The sequence below is a fragment of the Dasypus novemcinctus genome, chromosome 18 (genome assembly GCF_030445035.2).
Source record: "Dasypus novemcinctus isolate mDasNov1 chromosome 18, mDasNov1.1.hap2, whole genome shotgun sequence".
NCBI lineage: Eukaryota > Metazoa > Chordata > Mammalia > Cingulata > Dasypodidae > Dasypus > Dasypus novemcinctus.
The window spans coordinates 65,343,806-65,360,430 of NC_080690.1; the positions used below are offsets into that span (position 1 = coordinate 65,343,806).

General features: G+C 59.6%; 1 protein-coding gene across 4 annotated transcripts; it reads left to right on the top strand.

Moving 5' to 3' along the window:
• Window positions 1–758: 758 nt before the first annotated feature.
• On the top strand, window positions 759–15,686 carry CBLC (Cbl proto-oncogene C). 4 transcript variants are annotated; one of them, XM_058280401.2, is made up of 13 exons: window positions 759–848; window positions 1,200–1,803; window positions 2,920–3,066; window positions 3,402–3,558; window positions 3,797–3,918; window positions 5,034–5,171; window positions 7,876–7,963; window positions 9,705–9,836; window positions 10,411–10,572; window positions 10,840–10,920; window positions 14,295–14,413; window positions 14,524–14,603; window positions 14,720–15,686. In XM_058280401.2, the coding sequence occupies exons 2-13, from the start codon at window positions 1,451–1,453 to the stop codon at window positions 14,755–14,757; spliced, it is 1,617 nt and encodes a 538-aa protein (XP_058136384.1). In that variant the 5' UTR covers window positions 759–848; window positions 1,200–1,450; the 3' UTR covers window positions 14,758–15,686. The 4 variants fall into 4 exon arrangements, 3 of the variants coding, with proteins under 3 accessions (XP_058136384.1, XP_058136385.1, XP_058136383.1); XR_009181616.2 differs by having other exon boundaries at window positions 783–1,803; window positions 14,529–14,603; XM_058280400.2 differs by having other exon boundaries at window positions 794–1,803.
• The last annotated feature ends 939 nt before the right edge of the window (window positions 15,687–16,625 follow it).

Here is a 16,625-nt window from a genome sequence, read left to right on the forward strand (position 1 = left end):
ACCTGTATTAATGTCCCGAAGTGAGTAAAACTGTTTCCAAGCCACAGCCCCCCCCCCCAAGGCTGTAGCTGGCAACGCACCTGCCCTGTCAAAGGTGGCATAAGTGCTGCCGAACTGCTCTCCCCAAAGAAGCTCGTCCATCCACACGCCCACCGCCTCCTCCTCAGTGCTTGGCTTTGTCAGAAAATTTGAACTTTTGCTAGGACGATGGGTTTTCATCCTGTTAGCCAGTGGAGGACACTGAGGCTCAGAGAGGCAGGAACACGTAGAGCCGGGATGCTCACCCCCCATCCTGGCTGGAGGCCCCGGCTCCCAGCTGAGACGCAGAGCCGGCACTTCCCCTAGTGCAGGAGTCCCGGGTTCCCAGAGGATAGGGGGCCCGAGCGGGGGCTGGGGGCGCGGCGGGCGCCTCGCCCCTCCCAGGCCAGGGCCCACGCCCCCTCCCACCTCGGCCCGCACCGCGAGGGCCTGGTGATAATTCGGGGGGGGGGGGGGGGATGTTGGCGAAGCCTGACCCACGGGCCCGACAGGGCGAGTGTGCCCTAGGTGTTCGCTGTGACTAGTCTCCGATGCAGAATTCTCCAGGGAAGGGATCACTGGCGATTTTAGAGCTCGGGGGTCTGCGGGCGGCGTGGCCGGGGCGCCTCGGGGCTGGGGGCGGCTCGGGGCCCCAGCGCCCCCGGGTGGCTGCCCGGGGAGCAGCACGCGCTGGGCCGAGGCTACCTGCTCTGCAGGTTGTGGGGACAGCGCGGCGCCAGGCCCCGCCCCGGCCCCCGCGGTCTCCAGCCCGCGCTTCCTGCCTCGCCCCCGAGGTCCCAGGAAACTGCCTCCTTGGGAAATCTGGGCAGGTAAACTCCACTCTGCTTTCCTGCAGCCACCGGCCGTGGGGACCCAAACCCCCCTCCCCCACTCGGACACCTTCCTCCCGACCCCTGCCCCCGAGAGCCTCAGGGGTCTGGTCACGCCGAGCCTTCCTTCTTGGGGACAAAGGAATGGCCTTGTCTCCCTCCCCTTTCCTCCGACGGAGCCCAGCTCTCTGACCTTTAGTCCGGTGCCACCGACGGGGACCCAGACCTTGAGCCACCGTCCAGGATCGCCGCGCCCCGGCCCCACCTCCCAGCCCTGTCTCCCCCGCCCGCTCCTGCCGAAGTCCCCGGTGTCCTCAGCCCTCTGTCCCATTGCCACCTTGGCACCTGCAGGCGCCCAGGCCTCCACGCCACCCAGGAGTCGCCCGCCCGCCGCCCGCCGAAGCCCCTCCACCCTGCTGTCTTGGGGAATCAGACTCCCAGATCGCGCCTCCAGGGGACCCAGGTGCTCTCCTGGGAAACACGGATCCCTGCCGCCTCCGCTCCAGTCCTCCGGGACCCGCCCCCCATCTCCCCGGTCCCGTCCTGCGCGGGCCGCGCCCTTCCCCGCCGCGCGCGTCCCTGCCCGGGCTCCCCAGGCGCCCATGGCTGCGGCGGCGGCCCGGTGGAGGCGCCGGCGGCAGGAGCCCCGCGCGCTCGGGCGGGCGGTGAGGCTGCTGCAGAGCCTGGAGGAGCAATGCGGGGACCCCCGGCTCTCCTCGAGCCCCCCCTCGCTGCGGGACCTGCTGCCCCGCACGGCGCTGCTGCTGCGCCAGGTGGCCCACGCCCGGCGGGCGGCGGGCAGGAGCGACTCCGAAGGCCCCGGCGGCGCCGGCGACTTCCTCGCCGTCTACCTCACCAACCTGGAGGCCAAGGGCAGGCAGGTGGCTGCGCTGCTACCACCCCGGGGCCAGACGGGCACCGAGAGCGAGCTCTTCCTGGAGGGCTCCAGACTCAGGTGAGTGCACACCCACGGCCTAGGTGAGGGGCAGGGCAGGCCTCCAGCTCCTTCCTGGAGCTCCTTCCTCCCTGACGTCCAAGGAGCCGAAGAGCTGGCAGTCTGGGACATTTCCTGGCTTAGACCCCATCCTGGACCCCCAGGACCCTCTTCCCGCAGACACAGGAGGCCAGCCCTCAGCCCCCTCCTCCCTGAGCCAACCTGGTGAACCAGGCCACCTACTTTTTTCTTCCCTTGGGGACCCAACCCTCAACAACCGCCCCCTCCACTTGCCCCTCTCCCCAGTTACCCCGCAGCCCAACCCCCGTTCCACTTCCCAGAGGCCTTTGACGATGCGCAGTCTTGGGATGTGGGGGTCCTGCGGGGCTTCCTGCAGGAAGAGGGGGTTGACACACCTGGAGAAACTGATCATGAAGTCCCTGTGCCGTCCCCTGCCTGGGGGACCCAGAGGCCCCCCGTGGTCCTTAGTTGCTAGGCCTTGTCTGCGGGCTGCCTGCCACCTGCAGTCATCAGCACTCATCTGCTCTGTATCTTGTGTCCTTGGAGGGTGTCTAAGAATCCCCGCCACTCCCCCAGGTGGTGGGGCTGGCCTTATCCTGCCCTTGGCTCCATTTCACAGTCGAGGAAACTGAGACTTAGGGGGAAAAAGGAGCTTGCCAAAAAGCCACACAGCTGCTAAGTGTGACAGCCACCCTTTACTGCCACCCCCATCCGGATCAGAATCTCAGAGAGCAGCTGGCAGGGGAAAGACAGGGCCCGGCGACCCGGTGCTGCTAAAACCAGAGAAGAGCCCCAAGTCCCAAACTGTCCTGGGCTCTAGGTGCTCCCCAAGTCCAAGCCATCCGGGCGTCGGCAGGGGCGGGGCTTTGTTTGGGGGCGGGACACGGGCAGACATCCTCAAGATGCTGGGCAGAGCCCCCACTTCCTTCACGGATGGGGAAACTGAGGTCCAGAGCAGAGAGGCGTCCATTGGGAGAGGCAGCCTGGCTCTCACCCTGTGCCCAGGAGCCACAGGGAGGGCCTAGGACTGTGTCCCTGAGGCCACACGCTGCGGGGAGGGGCCTGTCGGTGAGCGCCCCAAGGCTCGGCCCAGGTCCTCAGAGCCCGTCCCCACAGGCGACAGCTGGCCAAGCTGGCCCTCATCTTCAGCCACATGCACGCAGAGCTGGGCGCGCTCTTCCCCGACGGACAGTACTGCGGACACACCTACCAGCTCACCAAGGCGCCGGCCCACACCTTCTGGAGGGAGTGCTGTGGGGCCCGGTGAGTGGGCCGCCCCAGCCCTCAACTCTTGGAGCCCCAGCCTGCGCCTGCCCAGGGACCCAGGAGTCCCGGCCCCCAGTCCCTTCTCCCTCAGACGCAGGAGTCTGAGTCCCATTGCCTCCTCCCTCAGACCGAGCAGTCCAGCCCCCAGTCCCTCCTCCCTCAGACCCAGGTGTACAAGCTCCCAGCCCCCTCCTCCCTCAGACCCAGGAGTACCAGCTCCCAGCCCCCTCCTCCTGCAGACCCCGCCGTCCAGGCTCCCAGCCTCTCTTTCCCAGAGATCCTCCCACCCCAGGCAGACAGCAGCCTCAGCTTTGTCCCCCCATCCCCTGAAGGTGTGTGCTGCCCTGGGATGAGTTTGAGTCACTCCTGTGCACCCGCCACCCCATTGAGCCAGGTGCCACGGCCCTGGCCTTGCGCTCCACCATCGACCTCACCTGCAATGGCCACGTGTCCGTCTTCGAGTTTGACATCTTCACCAGGCTCTTCCAGGTCAGGGAAGGCCAGGGCTGGGGGCCGGGACTCCTGGGCCCAAGGGAGGAGAAGACTGGGACCCCGGACCCCAGGGTCTGAAGGATTTGGGGCTAGGGACCCTGGACTCTAGAGTCTGAGGGAGGAGGGGGCCGGGGTCTTCTGTGTAGAGCCATTCCCGAGGCCCACCGTGGGCACAAGCACTAGGGTGCCCGCTGCTTCTCTGGCCGTTCCCTGACCCAAGCCCTGTCCACCCCAGCCCTGGCCAACTCTCCTCAAGAACTGGCAGCTCCTGGCGGTCAGCCATCCGGGCTACATGGCCTTCCTCACCTATGATGAAGTTCATGCGCGCCTGCAGGCCTGCAGGGACAAGCCAGGCAGGTAAAAGGTCCTGCGCCCGTGGGGGTGGGGCTGCCAGGGACCTAGGTGTCCAGCTCCTGTGCTGGTGGGTGCTGGGAGCCTGGGGATCCTTCAGGGAGCAAGAACTAAAGGGCCGAAGCATCTGGGTCCTCAGGAAGTCGAGGATTCAGAGGTCAGAGGCCCAGCACCCCTGCCACCCCCACTCCCCTTCAGAACTTCTCGGATCCCCTCGCAGTCCATCCACTAAAGGGAAAACGCCTGGCTCAGCAGAAGTCCCAGGATCAGGTCCTTTTCTCCTAGGTCAGCGCACGCTGTGCCATCTGTCAAATAGTTTGAATCTGACCTCCACCTGCTGGGCAGAGGCCTGGGAAACCAGATACCCGAGTCCTTATTTCAAGCTGAGAGGAGTTTTGAGTGATTGGGTCTCCCAGAAATTTAAGAATTAAGGAGCTAAGAAGTTAAGGAGGTCAGATTCATGAGTCCTGTGGGATTCCCTAGGAAAGCAAGTGCATCAGCACTCTTCCAGTTATAGAAAAAAGAAGAAGAAAAACCTGGAAGGAATGAATTAATTCCCATGATTGAAAAAAGAGGGAGTGGATTTCAGGCACAGCTGGATCCAGATGCTAACATGCTATTCATAGAAATCAGTTCCTGTTCCTTCCCCATTTCTACATTCCTCTGCGTTACCTTCATTCGCAGAATGGGTGTCTCCTCAATGGGGCAAAATGGCTTCTAGAAGACCCCATGTGCACCCTATCAGCTTAGCAACCTCTGTAGAAATGGGGTGCCTTGCTCCTGATACTTTCAGGAAACGTCCCAGGCCTGACTCCCATCTCTATGGTAAGGGGTCCTGAAATGTGAGGAGTGGCCAAGCCAGAGTCAGCCTTGTCTCAACCCCAGCAAAGGAAACTGGGGCATTGTAATTGGAATAAAAGGTGTCAAGCAGGCAAAATCAACCCAGATCCTCGATAGTGGTAGATGGAAATGTAGTGGCTTGTTGCCTAAAGGGTGGGGAGTTGGGCCTATAAGCGGCAAGGACTTAGATACCTGAATCCCCAAAAGGGTGGGGGTCTGGGAGGTCCCTGAAGGGGCAGCAGTTACCACTCCATCACCCTGCCCGTCCCCTCTGCTTCCAGCTACATCTTCCGCCCCAGCTGCACGCGCCTGGGGCACTGGGCCATCGGGTACGTGAACACGGATGGCAGCATCCTGCAGACCATCCCTCTCAAACGACCCCTCTTCCAGGCGCTCCTGGAGGGACAGAAAGAAGGCTTGTGAGTCCCTGTGCTGGAAGGGGGAGGGAGTCATCAAAAGCCCTGCAAAGGGAGCAGATGTGACTCAAGCAGTTGAGCTCCTGCTTCCCACATGGGAGGTCCCAGGTTCAGAAAACAAAAACAAACAATAAGCAAACAAACGAAACAACCAACTCAGGGGAGCCATTGTGGCTCAGCGGTTGAGTGCTGGCTTCCCACATATGAGGTCCCGGGTTCAATCCCCAGCCCCCGCTATCTCAAAAAAAAAGGCCACTGCAAAATGTTGTGCATGCTGGGCACTGCACAAGATCACCAGTTGGAGGACACTGACAGTTCAGAGAGCAGACAAATTTGCAATACTACCAAATTCCAGCAGGTGGCAGTCGAGGGTCTTGAGGAAGGGGTACCTTTTTCTAGTTCCTCCAAAGCTGCCCTGTGCAGGGGCTCCAAGAAGTGTGTGGGCACAACCCTGAAGGCTTCCTTCCTTGGATCTGGGCTCGAGAGCTTTTGGCTGGACTTCCATATTCTTTTATCTAGAATACAGACAGTTAGGACAGGAAGGGGACCGGGGAACCGGCTAGACTGGTGGCTTTTGCTCTGTAACCTTGGCTGCCCCAGTGCCCCTCAGACGTGGCCCTGGATTGAAGCTGAGGGGGGGGGGAAGCAAGCGAGGCGCCAGAGCCTCGGGGAGCTGTGGTCAGAGCCTCAAGGAAGTTTTATGTGTGTGTGAACGCGTATGTACGTAAAAACGCGCACATATACGATCATCATACCCCCATTTGATAGCTGAGGAAACTGAGGCATAGAGAAGCAGTGTCCCTAGCTCCCGAGCTCAGAGCTGGGATTTAAAGCCAGGCAGCCAGGCGGGCTCTTCTGAGGTCCACATCAAATTTCAGTGGAAGAGAGGGTTCCGGCATTTAAGTCGGCGTGAACACTGTCAATCCACTGTCAGGGCCCACACACACAGGCGCGCGCTGCCATTGGACAGGCGGGGCTCTCCTGCCTTCCGGACTGAAAGTTCCCTTTTATCAGGCGCTCCCGTGCGCGTTGGTGGCCTGCACTTCCTAGTCAGTGTCGTTATTTGATCCTCGCTGCCAACCTTTGGCCTAGGCATGGTTACGGCCAGGTTACAAAAGGGGAAACTGAGGCAGGGAGGTCATGTTACCTCCAAGGTCCCATGGCGCATGTGTGGGAAAACCTCCCGGGAGTCCAGCAGGGACTCCTGTACGCTTTCGGTGGGCGGCCGGAGGGCCCTGGCCTTGCCACAGGCGGCTTGTGTCCCTGCTGCTGCTGCTCCGGCCTGGACGGGCCACCCAGAGGGTCCACGGCCTTCTTCTCGGGCACTTGGAAGCCCAGTCCTCGGAGCTGGCCTCTGTGTCTGGTTCTGTGTCTCTCCTGGGACCTTGGCCAAGCGCCCTGCCCTCTGCGAGGTGAGGAGGGAGGGCCTGAGAGGGCCCTGCCGGCCCCTCCAGCAGTCTGAGACTGAGATGTCGTTAGGCTCAGCCTGGACAGGCCAGGAAGGGAGAGGTTCTGGGAGGGGTATGCCCGAGATCTTTACTTTTTTGGTTTTTTTATTTTTTATTTTTTTTTAAAGATTTATTTATTTATTTAATTTCCCCCCCTCCCCTGGTTGTCTGTTCTCGGTGTCTATTTGCTGCGTCTTGTTTTTTTGTCCGCTTCTGTTGTCGTCAGCGGCACGGGAAGTGTGGGCGGCGCCATTCCTGGGCAGGCTGCTCTCTCTTTTCACGCTGGGCGGCTTTCCTCACGGGCGCACTCCTTGCGCGTGGGGCTCCCCCACGCGGGGGACACCCTTGCGTGGCACGGCACTCCTTGCGCGCATCAGCGCTGCGCATGGGCCAGCTCCACACGGGTCAAGGAGGCCCGGGGTTTGAACCGCGGACCTCCCATATGGTAGACGGACGCCCTAACCACTGGGCCAAAGTCCGTTTTCCTGGTTTTTTTAAATATTTATTTTATTTATTTCTCTCCCCTCCCCGCCCATTGTCTGCTCTCTGTGTCCATTCGCTGTGTGTTCTTCTGTGTCCACTTACTTTATCCGGTGGCACTGGGAATCTGCATCTCTTTTTTGTTGCATCATCTTGCTGTGTCAGTTCTCCATGTGCACGGCGGCACTCCTAGGCAGGCTGCACTTTTTTCATGCACGATGGCTCTCCTTGCAGGGCGCACTCCTTGTGTGTGGGGCTCCCCTACATGGGGGGCACTCCTGTGTGGCAGGGCACTCCTTGCATGCGGCAGCACTGCCCATGGGCCGGCTCACCACGTGGGTCGGGAGGCCCTGGGGATTGAACCCTGGACCCTCCATATGGTAGACAGACGCTCTATCAGTTGACTCATGTCTGCTTCCCTGAGATTTTTATTTGTTTCCTGGTTCTGGCTCAATCTGATCCTCGTTTCCAGAACTTGAGTCATTTAAGTTTATTGTGCTCTCTGTGGGGCTATGAGGGGTCACAGTTCTGCCCTGGAGACCTGAGGGGTCACAGCCCTGCCCTGGGGGCCTGAGGGGTCACAGTTCTGCCCTACGGGTCTGAAGGGACACGGCCCTGCCTGGAAAAGTCTTCATCTGAGGAGGGAGGAAAGAAAGCATTCCCAGGCCAGCGACAGGTTTGGGGCAAGTCATCATCCCAACTGAGGGGCCTGGGGGGCTCCCAGCAGCCTGGGCACCGGATGCTGGACGGCCTCAGCCCCCCATCTTCCCTTCCCTCAGCTACCTCTACCCAGACGGGAAGAGCCACAACCCAGACCTGACAGAGCTCTGCCGGATGCAACCCCAGCAGCACATCCAGGTGCCCGAGGTGAGACCAGGCCCCTGCCTGCAGCCCTTGCTCACGCCCTCGCTGCTCCACCCCTGCTCGGAATCTCTCCTGGGCGGCTAGCCCTGGACCCACAGAAGCCTTGAGCTGAGGTGCTGGCTTGGTGACTGTGTGACCTTGACTAACTCCCTTCACCTCTCTGAGCCTCATTTCCTCCTCTGCAAATACCGCTCCTCCTTCCGCCTTTGCAGGGGTTATCAAGGGGCTCAACTAAGGAAGCAGCGACGCCGAGGTCAGCGGCATGGCTAACGCACCCGAGCATCTGCCAGTGCCAGCCCCTGTGCCAGCGTGCAGCCTCGCTTGGTCCTCACAGCCTCCCCATGGGGGGAGAGCAACAACTAATAACTTTTTAGTATAAGTACATCCCATGCACATTTGGGATATACTTATGTTTGCCCTCGTTGCCTACTCATTGTCCACTCATTGTCCGGGTTTTTTTGTTAGTTTTGTTTTAAAGATTTATTTTATTTACTTATTTCTCCCAACCCCCTCATTGTTTGCACTTGCTGTGCCTGTTCATCTTCCTTGTTTCTTCAGGAAGCACCAGGAACTCAACCCAGGACCTCCCATGTGGGAGACCGGCGTTCAACTGCTTGAACCACATCCGCTCCCTGCTCATTTGTTTTTGCTTGCTGTCTGCTTGTTGTTTGCTTGCTGTCTTGCTTGTTGTTTTTGCTCATTGTTTGTTGTCTGCTCGTTGCTTTTGCTCACTGCTCGTTGTTTGTCTGTCTTTTTTAAAAGGCACTGGGAACTCAACCCCAGACTTCCCATGAGGGAGGCAGGCTCTCAGCTTTTTGAACCACATCTGCTCCCTATGCCCTGCTGTTGTTTTTTTAAAGACTTATTTTATTTATTTATCCCCACCCTTGCTGCTTGTGCTTGCTGTCTGCTCTCTGTGTCCATTCACTGTGCATTCTTCTGTGTTTGCTTGTCTTTTCTTCTTGTCTTCTTTTTAGGAGGCACAAGGGACTGATTCTGGGACCTTCTGACATGGGAGAGAGGCACTCAATCACTTGAGCCACCGCAGCTCCCTGTTTTGTTATGTCTTTCGTGTCTTTTCCTCTGTGTCTCTTTTGTGGCATCATCTTGTTGCATCAGCTCTCCACGCAGGCCAGCTCTCTGTGCGGGCCGGTAGCGCCCTGCGGGCCAGCTCACCTTCACCAGGAGGTCCCAGGTTCAATTCCTGTGTGCTAGACGGGAGCCCAATCACTTGAGCCACATCTGCTTCCTCTACGCCCTGTATTTTTTTTTATCCCCTCTCCTGGCGGCTTTTTGCATGTTATCTGCTCTCTGTGTCTGTTCACTGCGTGCTCTTCTGTGTTTTTGCTGGTCTCCCTGTTTGTTGCGTCACCTTGCTGAGTCAGCTCTCTGCGGCACTTGCTGGCCGGCAGCTCTCTGCAGCATGCGGGCAGCCTGCCTTCACAAGGAGGCCCCGGGACAGGAACCCAGGGCCTCCCACATGGTAGACGGGAGCCCAACCGACTGAGGCACAGCCGCTTCCCCACCCTGCATTTTTATTTACTAACTCTGGCAACCCCTAAATGTAGGTGACCCTAGAGAACAAGTCCATAACAAGGTGAAGATGGGGGCAGCAGTTGGCCTTGAATTTGGGAGGAGGGTCTGGGCTGGAGCGGAGGCTTGGGCCGTTTTTCCTGCGGCTCGGGTGTACCCCCGTGCCCGATGTTCTCACCCTCCTCCTCCTGCCCATCTTCTCGCCCACCAGGAACAGCTGCAGCTCTACTGGGCCATGGACTCCACCTTCGAGGTCTGCAAGATCTGTGCCGAGAATGACAAGGATGTGAAGATCGAGCCGTGCGGGCACCTGCTCTGCAGCCGCTGCCTGGCTACCTGGCAGGTGGGTCTGGCCCTTGCCGCCCCCCCCCGCTCCCGCCTGGTCTCCCCCTCCCAAGAGGATCTTCCAGATGCCTCATCCATCCAGTGGGGAAACTGAGGACCGGGGAGAGCAGAGACTTGCTCAGGGCCACCGAGGAGTGAGGAACAGGGGCCCGGCTCCCTGTGTCTGCGCCTCTCACCTCCATTTCCCCTTCCCAGCTGCACTAGAAGTGGGGAGAACCCTCCCTCCTGGGGGAGCTGGGGCAGTGCTATGGGTCTCTGAGATCAGCCCCCACCTCTGGAGGGCAGGGCTGATGGCAGTGACCTCTCCAGGGCCCTAGCGGGGCTTCAAGTCCATGAGTTCCTCGGTGAGCGCCCGAGAGGCCCCTGGGAAGCGGCAGCAGCTCCCACCAGCTCCCTGTGGTGGCCCGGTTCCCTCTCTCTGTCAGCATCTCTCTCCCACCCTCTCTCCACGACTCCTCTCTCTCCGCTGCCCGCCCTCGCCCTGCCCGGAGGCCCTTGCAGCCCCAGGCGACCGGGTGGAGAGCGGGGAGACCTGCTGGCCTGGTGCCCACCGCCCCCCGCCCCGCCCCCAGCACACTGACAGCCGGACCTGCCCCTTCTGCCGCTGCGAGATCAAGGGCCAAGAGGCCGTGAGTGTCCATCAGCTCCCAGGGAGGCCAGCAGAAGCCAGGGCCACTGCCGAGGACCCAGGGGACAGCAGTGACCTGGAAGACGGGGAGGGGGAGCTGGGGGAGGTAAGAGGGCCAGGCCGGGGGCCGGGGGGGGGCTGGATGGCGGGCTCTGCGGGAGGAGGGGGCTGGACTCCCGCGTCAAGGGTCTGGGGCCGCGGCTTTCTCTGGCTCGAGCTCCCCTGAGGATTAGGACTCTGTCACTTCCCCATTCCCTCTCCCGCGTCCAGGCCTGGGCTGCAAGGCTGGGACTCCAGGCAGGAGAGCATGGGGGAGGTGTGGGTGGGCAGAAAATGGCAGCTCATGAGCCCCTCCCCACCCTGTCTCCCCCAGGTGGTCTCCTCAGCCCCTCCACTGCCGCCTCGGCTAGATCTGCCCCCCAGGGGACCCAGAAGTGGAGATCAACCAAAAGCGGTGAGTCAGACCCCGGCCTGAGGTGGGCAGCTCGGGTCTCGGCCCCAGGGTGCTGGTCCGACTGGGAGCCCAGGGGGCCAAGCCGGGCTCATCCTTGGCACCCATTTCCGAGGCCTTGTGCGAGCAGCTGGCACCCACTTGCCTAGGACCCCATCTCCTATTTTTCTCTTCCTTACTCATTTGCGCCCAGGCTGCCTGGCCTTCTTGCCCCTCCCCCAGCAGGCCAGGCCTGTGCTGCCTCAGGGCCTTAGCACTGGCTGTGCCTTCCCCGGACCGTTTCCCCTAGGCTCGCATTTCTGTCCCCTCCTGTTGAAAACAGCACCCCCGTCCCTCTCTCCCCTCGCCCTGCTGTCTTCACAGCCCTCTTGCACCCAGCAGAGTATCAAGTTGTGTTGGCGTCACTGTCAGTGGGTTGAAAACTTCCTGAGGGTGGGACCTTGTCTTAGTCTCTGTTAGAGGTCCAGAGTCCAGAGCAGTAGGTGTTCAGTAAACAGGTGTTGAATGACTAAATGGACTGAGTCTTCCCAACAACCCTATGAAGTCAATACTGCTCCACTCCAGAGGAGAAGAGCTCAGGGAGGTGACTTGCACCGACCCGAAGCCACACGACCTGGACGAGGAGAAGCTGGGCTTAGAGGGCCTTTTTGTGTGTGTGTTTTTTTAAAGAAAATGACCTCAGCAGGTCAAAGTCCTGGCCTTGCTTCCCGCCCCCCCCCCCACCCCCCCACTCCCAGGGCTGCCTGAGCCCCAGGTCCCTGAGGCCTCTCCGGCTGAGCGCATGCAGGCTTAGATCAATACCAGGCGGTCTTCAAACAAACAGCTCAGGAAGTCCGGGAACACGATTCGACCACAGCAAACAGGAGAGCCAGCAGGAAGGGTGGGGGGCAGCGCGGCGACCAGCCAGGGACTCTCACAACAGCCTCCGACTCTGAGCCAAACGCAAATGGAAACATTAGGAGATTAGCAGGCACTCAGCCGGCTCCCCGGGGATGAGGGGGGGCACATCAGGAGGGCCTGGGGCCAGGTGGCACACGTTTGCAGGGCTGTGCCCTCCACCTGGCATGCCCTTCCCCCTTCTCCCCAAACCCTGCCTGAGCCCACTTCCCATGAGCCCTTCCCCCTCCGCCTGGCATGCCCTTCCCCCTTCTCCCCAAACCCTGCTTGACCCCACTTCCAATGAGCCCTTCCCCCTCTGTCCTTCACACCACATGGCAGAAGTTCCGGAAACACTTTGCTACTTCCCAGCAAGATGACGGTGGTGAAGAGGAGTTGGCATGTGTCTGACCTTTGCCGCGTGCCTGGCCCTGCTTCTAGCATATTCGTTTAAGTGTCATCACAGCCCCAGGAGGTCGACCCTGGAGCGATCCGCATTGTACACAGGGGGTTGCTGAGGCCTGACCTGAAGGTCCCCCAGCTCAGAGGGGGTAGAGCCAGGGCTGGAACCCTGGCCCCTGGCTCCAGGCTCCAGGGCCCATTCTCCACTCCCTCAGTGGGTCTCGATGGCCTGGTCTGTAAAACAGGCATGACGCTCCTCATGCTAGTCGCTGCCATGCGGGGCTGTCGTGGGGACAGGGCCCAGGTGGGTACCCTGGTAACAGTCTATGTCCTAAGGTTCCCACTCCCATTTCTAGGGGGTGACACTGTCACTTGCCCCTGGGGATCTCTTCAAGCCTCAGTATCTCCACCTGGAGAATGGGGACAAGCGTGGCTCAAGCCCCACAGGCCTTGGTGAAGCCGATGAGATTGTGTGTACCGGAGTCGGGCCTCCCCCACCCCCCAGCAGCTCCTCCTCAGGCTCCAAGAATTAAAGCCCAACTTCTCTCCCTGAGGGATCTGACCCTCCCCACAACTCCAACCTCCTACCACCCCCGCCCCGCGCGTTCCAACAACAATGGACCCCTGGCATGCCTCTCCCAGGCATGCCTCTCCCAGCTCACGGAGCTGCCACCGCTGGGCCTCTGCCCAGATCCTTCTTGCTTCTGCTTAATGGCCCCCTCCTCAGAGAGGCCTTTCCCAGCCGCCCTCCCATCTCCAGCCAGCTGCCCATTGTCCCCATGACTGTCTCAGTTTCCTGAGACACTTCCTAGTTCCTGCATTGATTACTCATAGTCTCTTGCTCAGTAGAAGGTCAGCAACATGAGGGCGGAGATTTGCATCTGTGTTGCTCACAGCTGTCTCTTCAGAGTCTAAGACAGTTCCTGGCACACAGTAGGTGCTCTGTTAGTGTTAGTAGGATGATGGATGATGGGAGGATGGGTGGGTGGTTGTATGGATGGATGGGTGGATGGGTGGATGGGTGGATGGACAGATAGATGGATGAGTGGATGGGAAGGTGGATGGATGGATAGATGGATGGATGGGTGGGTGGGTGGATGGGTGGATGAATGGATGGGTGGGTGGGTGGATGGGTAGATGAGTGGATGAGTGGATGGGAAGGTGGGTGGATGGGTGGGTGGATGGATGGATGGGTGGGTGGATGTGTGGATGAGTGGATGGGAAGGTGGACAGATGGGTGGATGATGGATGGATGGATGGATAGATAGAAGGATGGGTGGATGGATGGATGGGTGGATGGGAAAGTGGATAGATGGGTGGATGATGGAAGGATGGAAGGATGGAAGGATGGAAGGATGGAAGGATGGATGGGTGGATGGGTGGATGAATGGATGGATAGGTGAATGAGTGCGTGGGAAGGTGAATAAATGGGTGGATGATGGATGGATGGATGGAAGGATGGATGGGTGGATAGGTGGGTGGATGGATGGGTGGATGGATGGATGGGTGGATGGGTGAATGAGTGGATGAGTGGATGGGAAGGTGGATGGATGGGTGAATGAATGGATGGATGGATGGGTGGGTGGATGGGTGGATGGGTGGATGAGTGGATGGGAAGGTGTATAGATGGGTGGATGATGGATGGATGGATAGAAGGATGGATAGGTGGATGGATGGGTGAGTGGAGGGATGGATGGAAGGATGGATGGGTGGATGGGTGGGTGGATGATGGATGGGTGAATGTATGGATGGAAGGATGAATGGATGGGTGGGTGGATGGATGGGTGGGTGGATGGATGGATGATGGATGGATGGATGGATGGGTGGATGGATGGATGATGGATAGATGGGTGAGTGGGTGGGTGGATGGTGATGGATGGGTAGATTGATGGATGAGTGTACAGATGAAGAGGTGGATGAACAGAGGAAAAGTTCTTCCTACCAAGGCAGAGGTACAAAGGAGAAAACTGCAAAGACTAGGACAAGGCCCCATTCCACAGCCCCTGTCACCCCTGCATGGACCTGTGACCTCATGGAGCAGGCCCCAAGACCCCTGGCTACAGCACAGCTCTGACATTTCTCAACGTGTTCTGCTCCAGGCCCCGCTGGCCCTCCCCCAGCTTCAGGACCCTCTCCCCTTGCCGAGAATTAGGACCCTGGCTTTAGTCTCATGGGACAACGGCAGCTCCAGCCCCCAGGCCAGCATGGGGGCCACAGAGTAAGTGGAGGGGCAGCAGTGGTCAAGGACTGTTGGGTCTGAGGGAGGAGGAGGAGGGGGTCAGTGGGGAAATCACAGAAAACCAACAGCCCCCCTCAAATTCCGTCCAGTGCAGACACTCCTAAAGAGAACGTCACCCCTCCAACTGCCCCCGTGGGGCCCCTTGTCGCTGCCCAGAGCTGGAGGCCAGGTGAGCCCACCCGTGCAGGCCCTTCGCCCCTCCCCCATGCCTCCTCCCCTGGCCTGACCCCTGCCTTGCCCGGATGTGATATGAGCTAACCTGCTCCCTCTCTTTCTGCCTCACAGGACACCAAGCTGTGCTGCTAAGGGCTGGAAGGCGTTGATGAAGCAGAAATAAACTGCCAAGCCTGCTCCGCGAGTCTGCTGTGTGGCGCAAGAGCTCAGCGGCCACCAGGGGGCAGCTTGGCATTGGGAATGGGCAGCCCCTGCGGCCTGATCCCCACTTACTCCACCCAGGGGTCTGGGGCCAGAGAGCCAAGAGCGAGGGACCCAGCTCCTGGGGACCCAGGCATCAGAGCCCCCAGCCCCTCAGAACCCCGAATGGTTTCTGGGTCCCCCGCCCCCGCCCCCCTGAGACCTAGGAGTCCATCCCTCAGGACCGAATCCCCGAGTCCCAGGACTTCAGAAAACCAGGTGTCCCTCCTCCCCCACGCCCTCCCCCAGCCCAGCCACGGCAGAAAAACCCCGAGACCCAGACCCAGAGAGCCAAGCTCTAAGCCCCCGTTCAGAGAAGACCCTGCGTTTCCTTGAGAGTTACGCACCCAGCCGGCCAGCCCCTGCCCACCTCATTTTCCTCCGTTCCCTTCTGGGATCCTTCTCCCGCAGTAACAGCAATTTCCAACCTAAATCAAGTTGAAGGGGTATACGCCACCCCATCGCGAGTGCTGGAGGGACCAAGCCACCTCCACGTCCATTTCGGTCAGTCCCCATTCCCTGAGCCCCTGCCCTGGCCTGGCACTGCTGGGAACACGGCGGCAGGCACAGCTCCGGCCCTGCCTCCACGGGCTCACCGCCACTGGGGGAGACGGATCCTTCCCCAGTGACAACCCACGCTGGACAGAGCCGGGATGGGTGAGCTCGGGGGGCTGCAGGAGCCCAGAGGGGGTGGCTGGGAAGCCTAAGAGGACTTCTTGGAGGAGGGGACGTTCAGCTGAGACTCAAAAGATGAGAAAAAGGGAGGGTGGAAGCTCTTATCAGAGATTTCGTTTCCATGCAAATAAAAACGACCTCTGCGGCAAAAAAAAAAAAAGAATTTATTGAAAGGATTTTGGGTCACTCACAGAATCCCAGTAGTGACTAGAGAGCCAGGATCAGAAAATAAGAACACTGGCAGCCGGCCAGCAGGGGGTGCCCAGCTGCCAACACGCCACCAAACCGGTCTGATGAGGATTCGCCAGTGCCCCCGATGACCACTGGATAGACCATGCACCTGCCTCACCGCCTCTGATGTGGTGGCTCTTCCAGTGAGCCACTGCTGGTAATCACTCCAGCAGCAGTTATCTTATCACCCGAGGTTGCCGTGAGCCAGGACTTTGGGAGGGGCTCAGCTGTGTGGTTCTGGCCCAGGGTGCATCTTGCAGTTGCAATCAAAAAGAGGCTGGAGCAGCAGTGCCAAAGACTGACCACACCACCCCCATCTCAGCCTCTCTGTGCTGGCTAGTTTGGGCTTCCCTACAACATGGCGGCCCCCGGCAGTCACACTGCTGAGCTGGCAGCTGAAGTCTTCATGCACAGAGCCTGGGGCCCAGAGGCTGCATGGTCTTCTTTTTTCATTTTTTAAAACGTTTATTGTAATAACAGACGTACAACACGACAATTCCCATTTGAGTATACAACTCAGTGGTGTGCATCGAGTTCATTATGTTGAGCTACCGTCATCACCATCCGTTACCAAAACTTTTCCTTCTGTCCCCTTGAAGCCCCATGCGTGGTCTTTTCTGCCCTGATCCTCAAAGTCATGCAGTGTTACTTTTACTTGGAATGCTCAACCTCAGGATGTAACCCTTCTTCCTCTAGTTATGTGCCCTCCCCCCAAAAGTTCTTATCTAAACTCTCCTTGCACCACCAACTCTCGTTGTACAACCCAAATGCATTCCCTTTACTATCCCCAAGACAACCCAACGTCCCAATAAAATTTTCCAAATCCAAGTCCTTTCCGAATGTGACATGATCCCCACACTCGGCAAGCTGG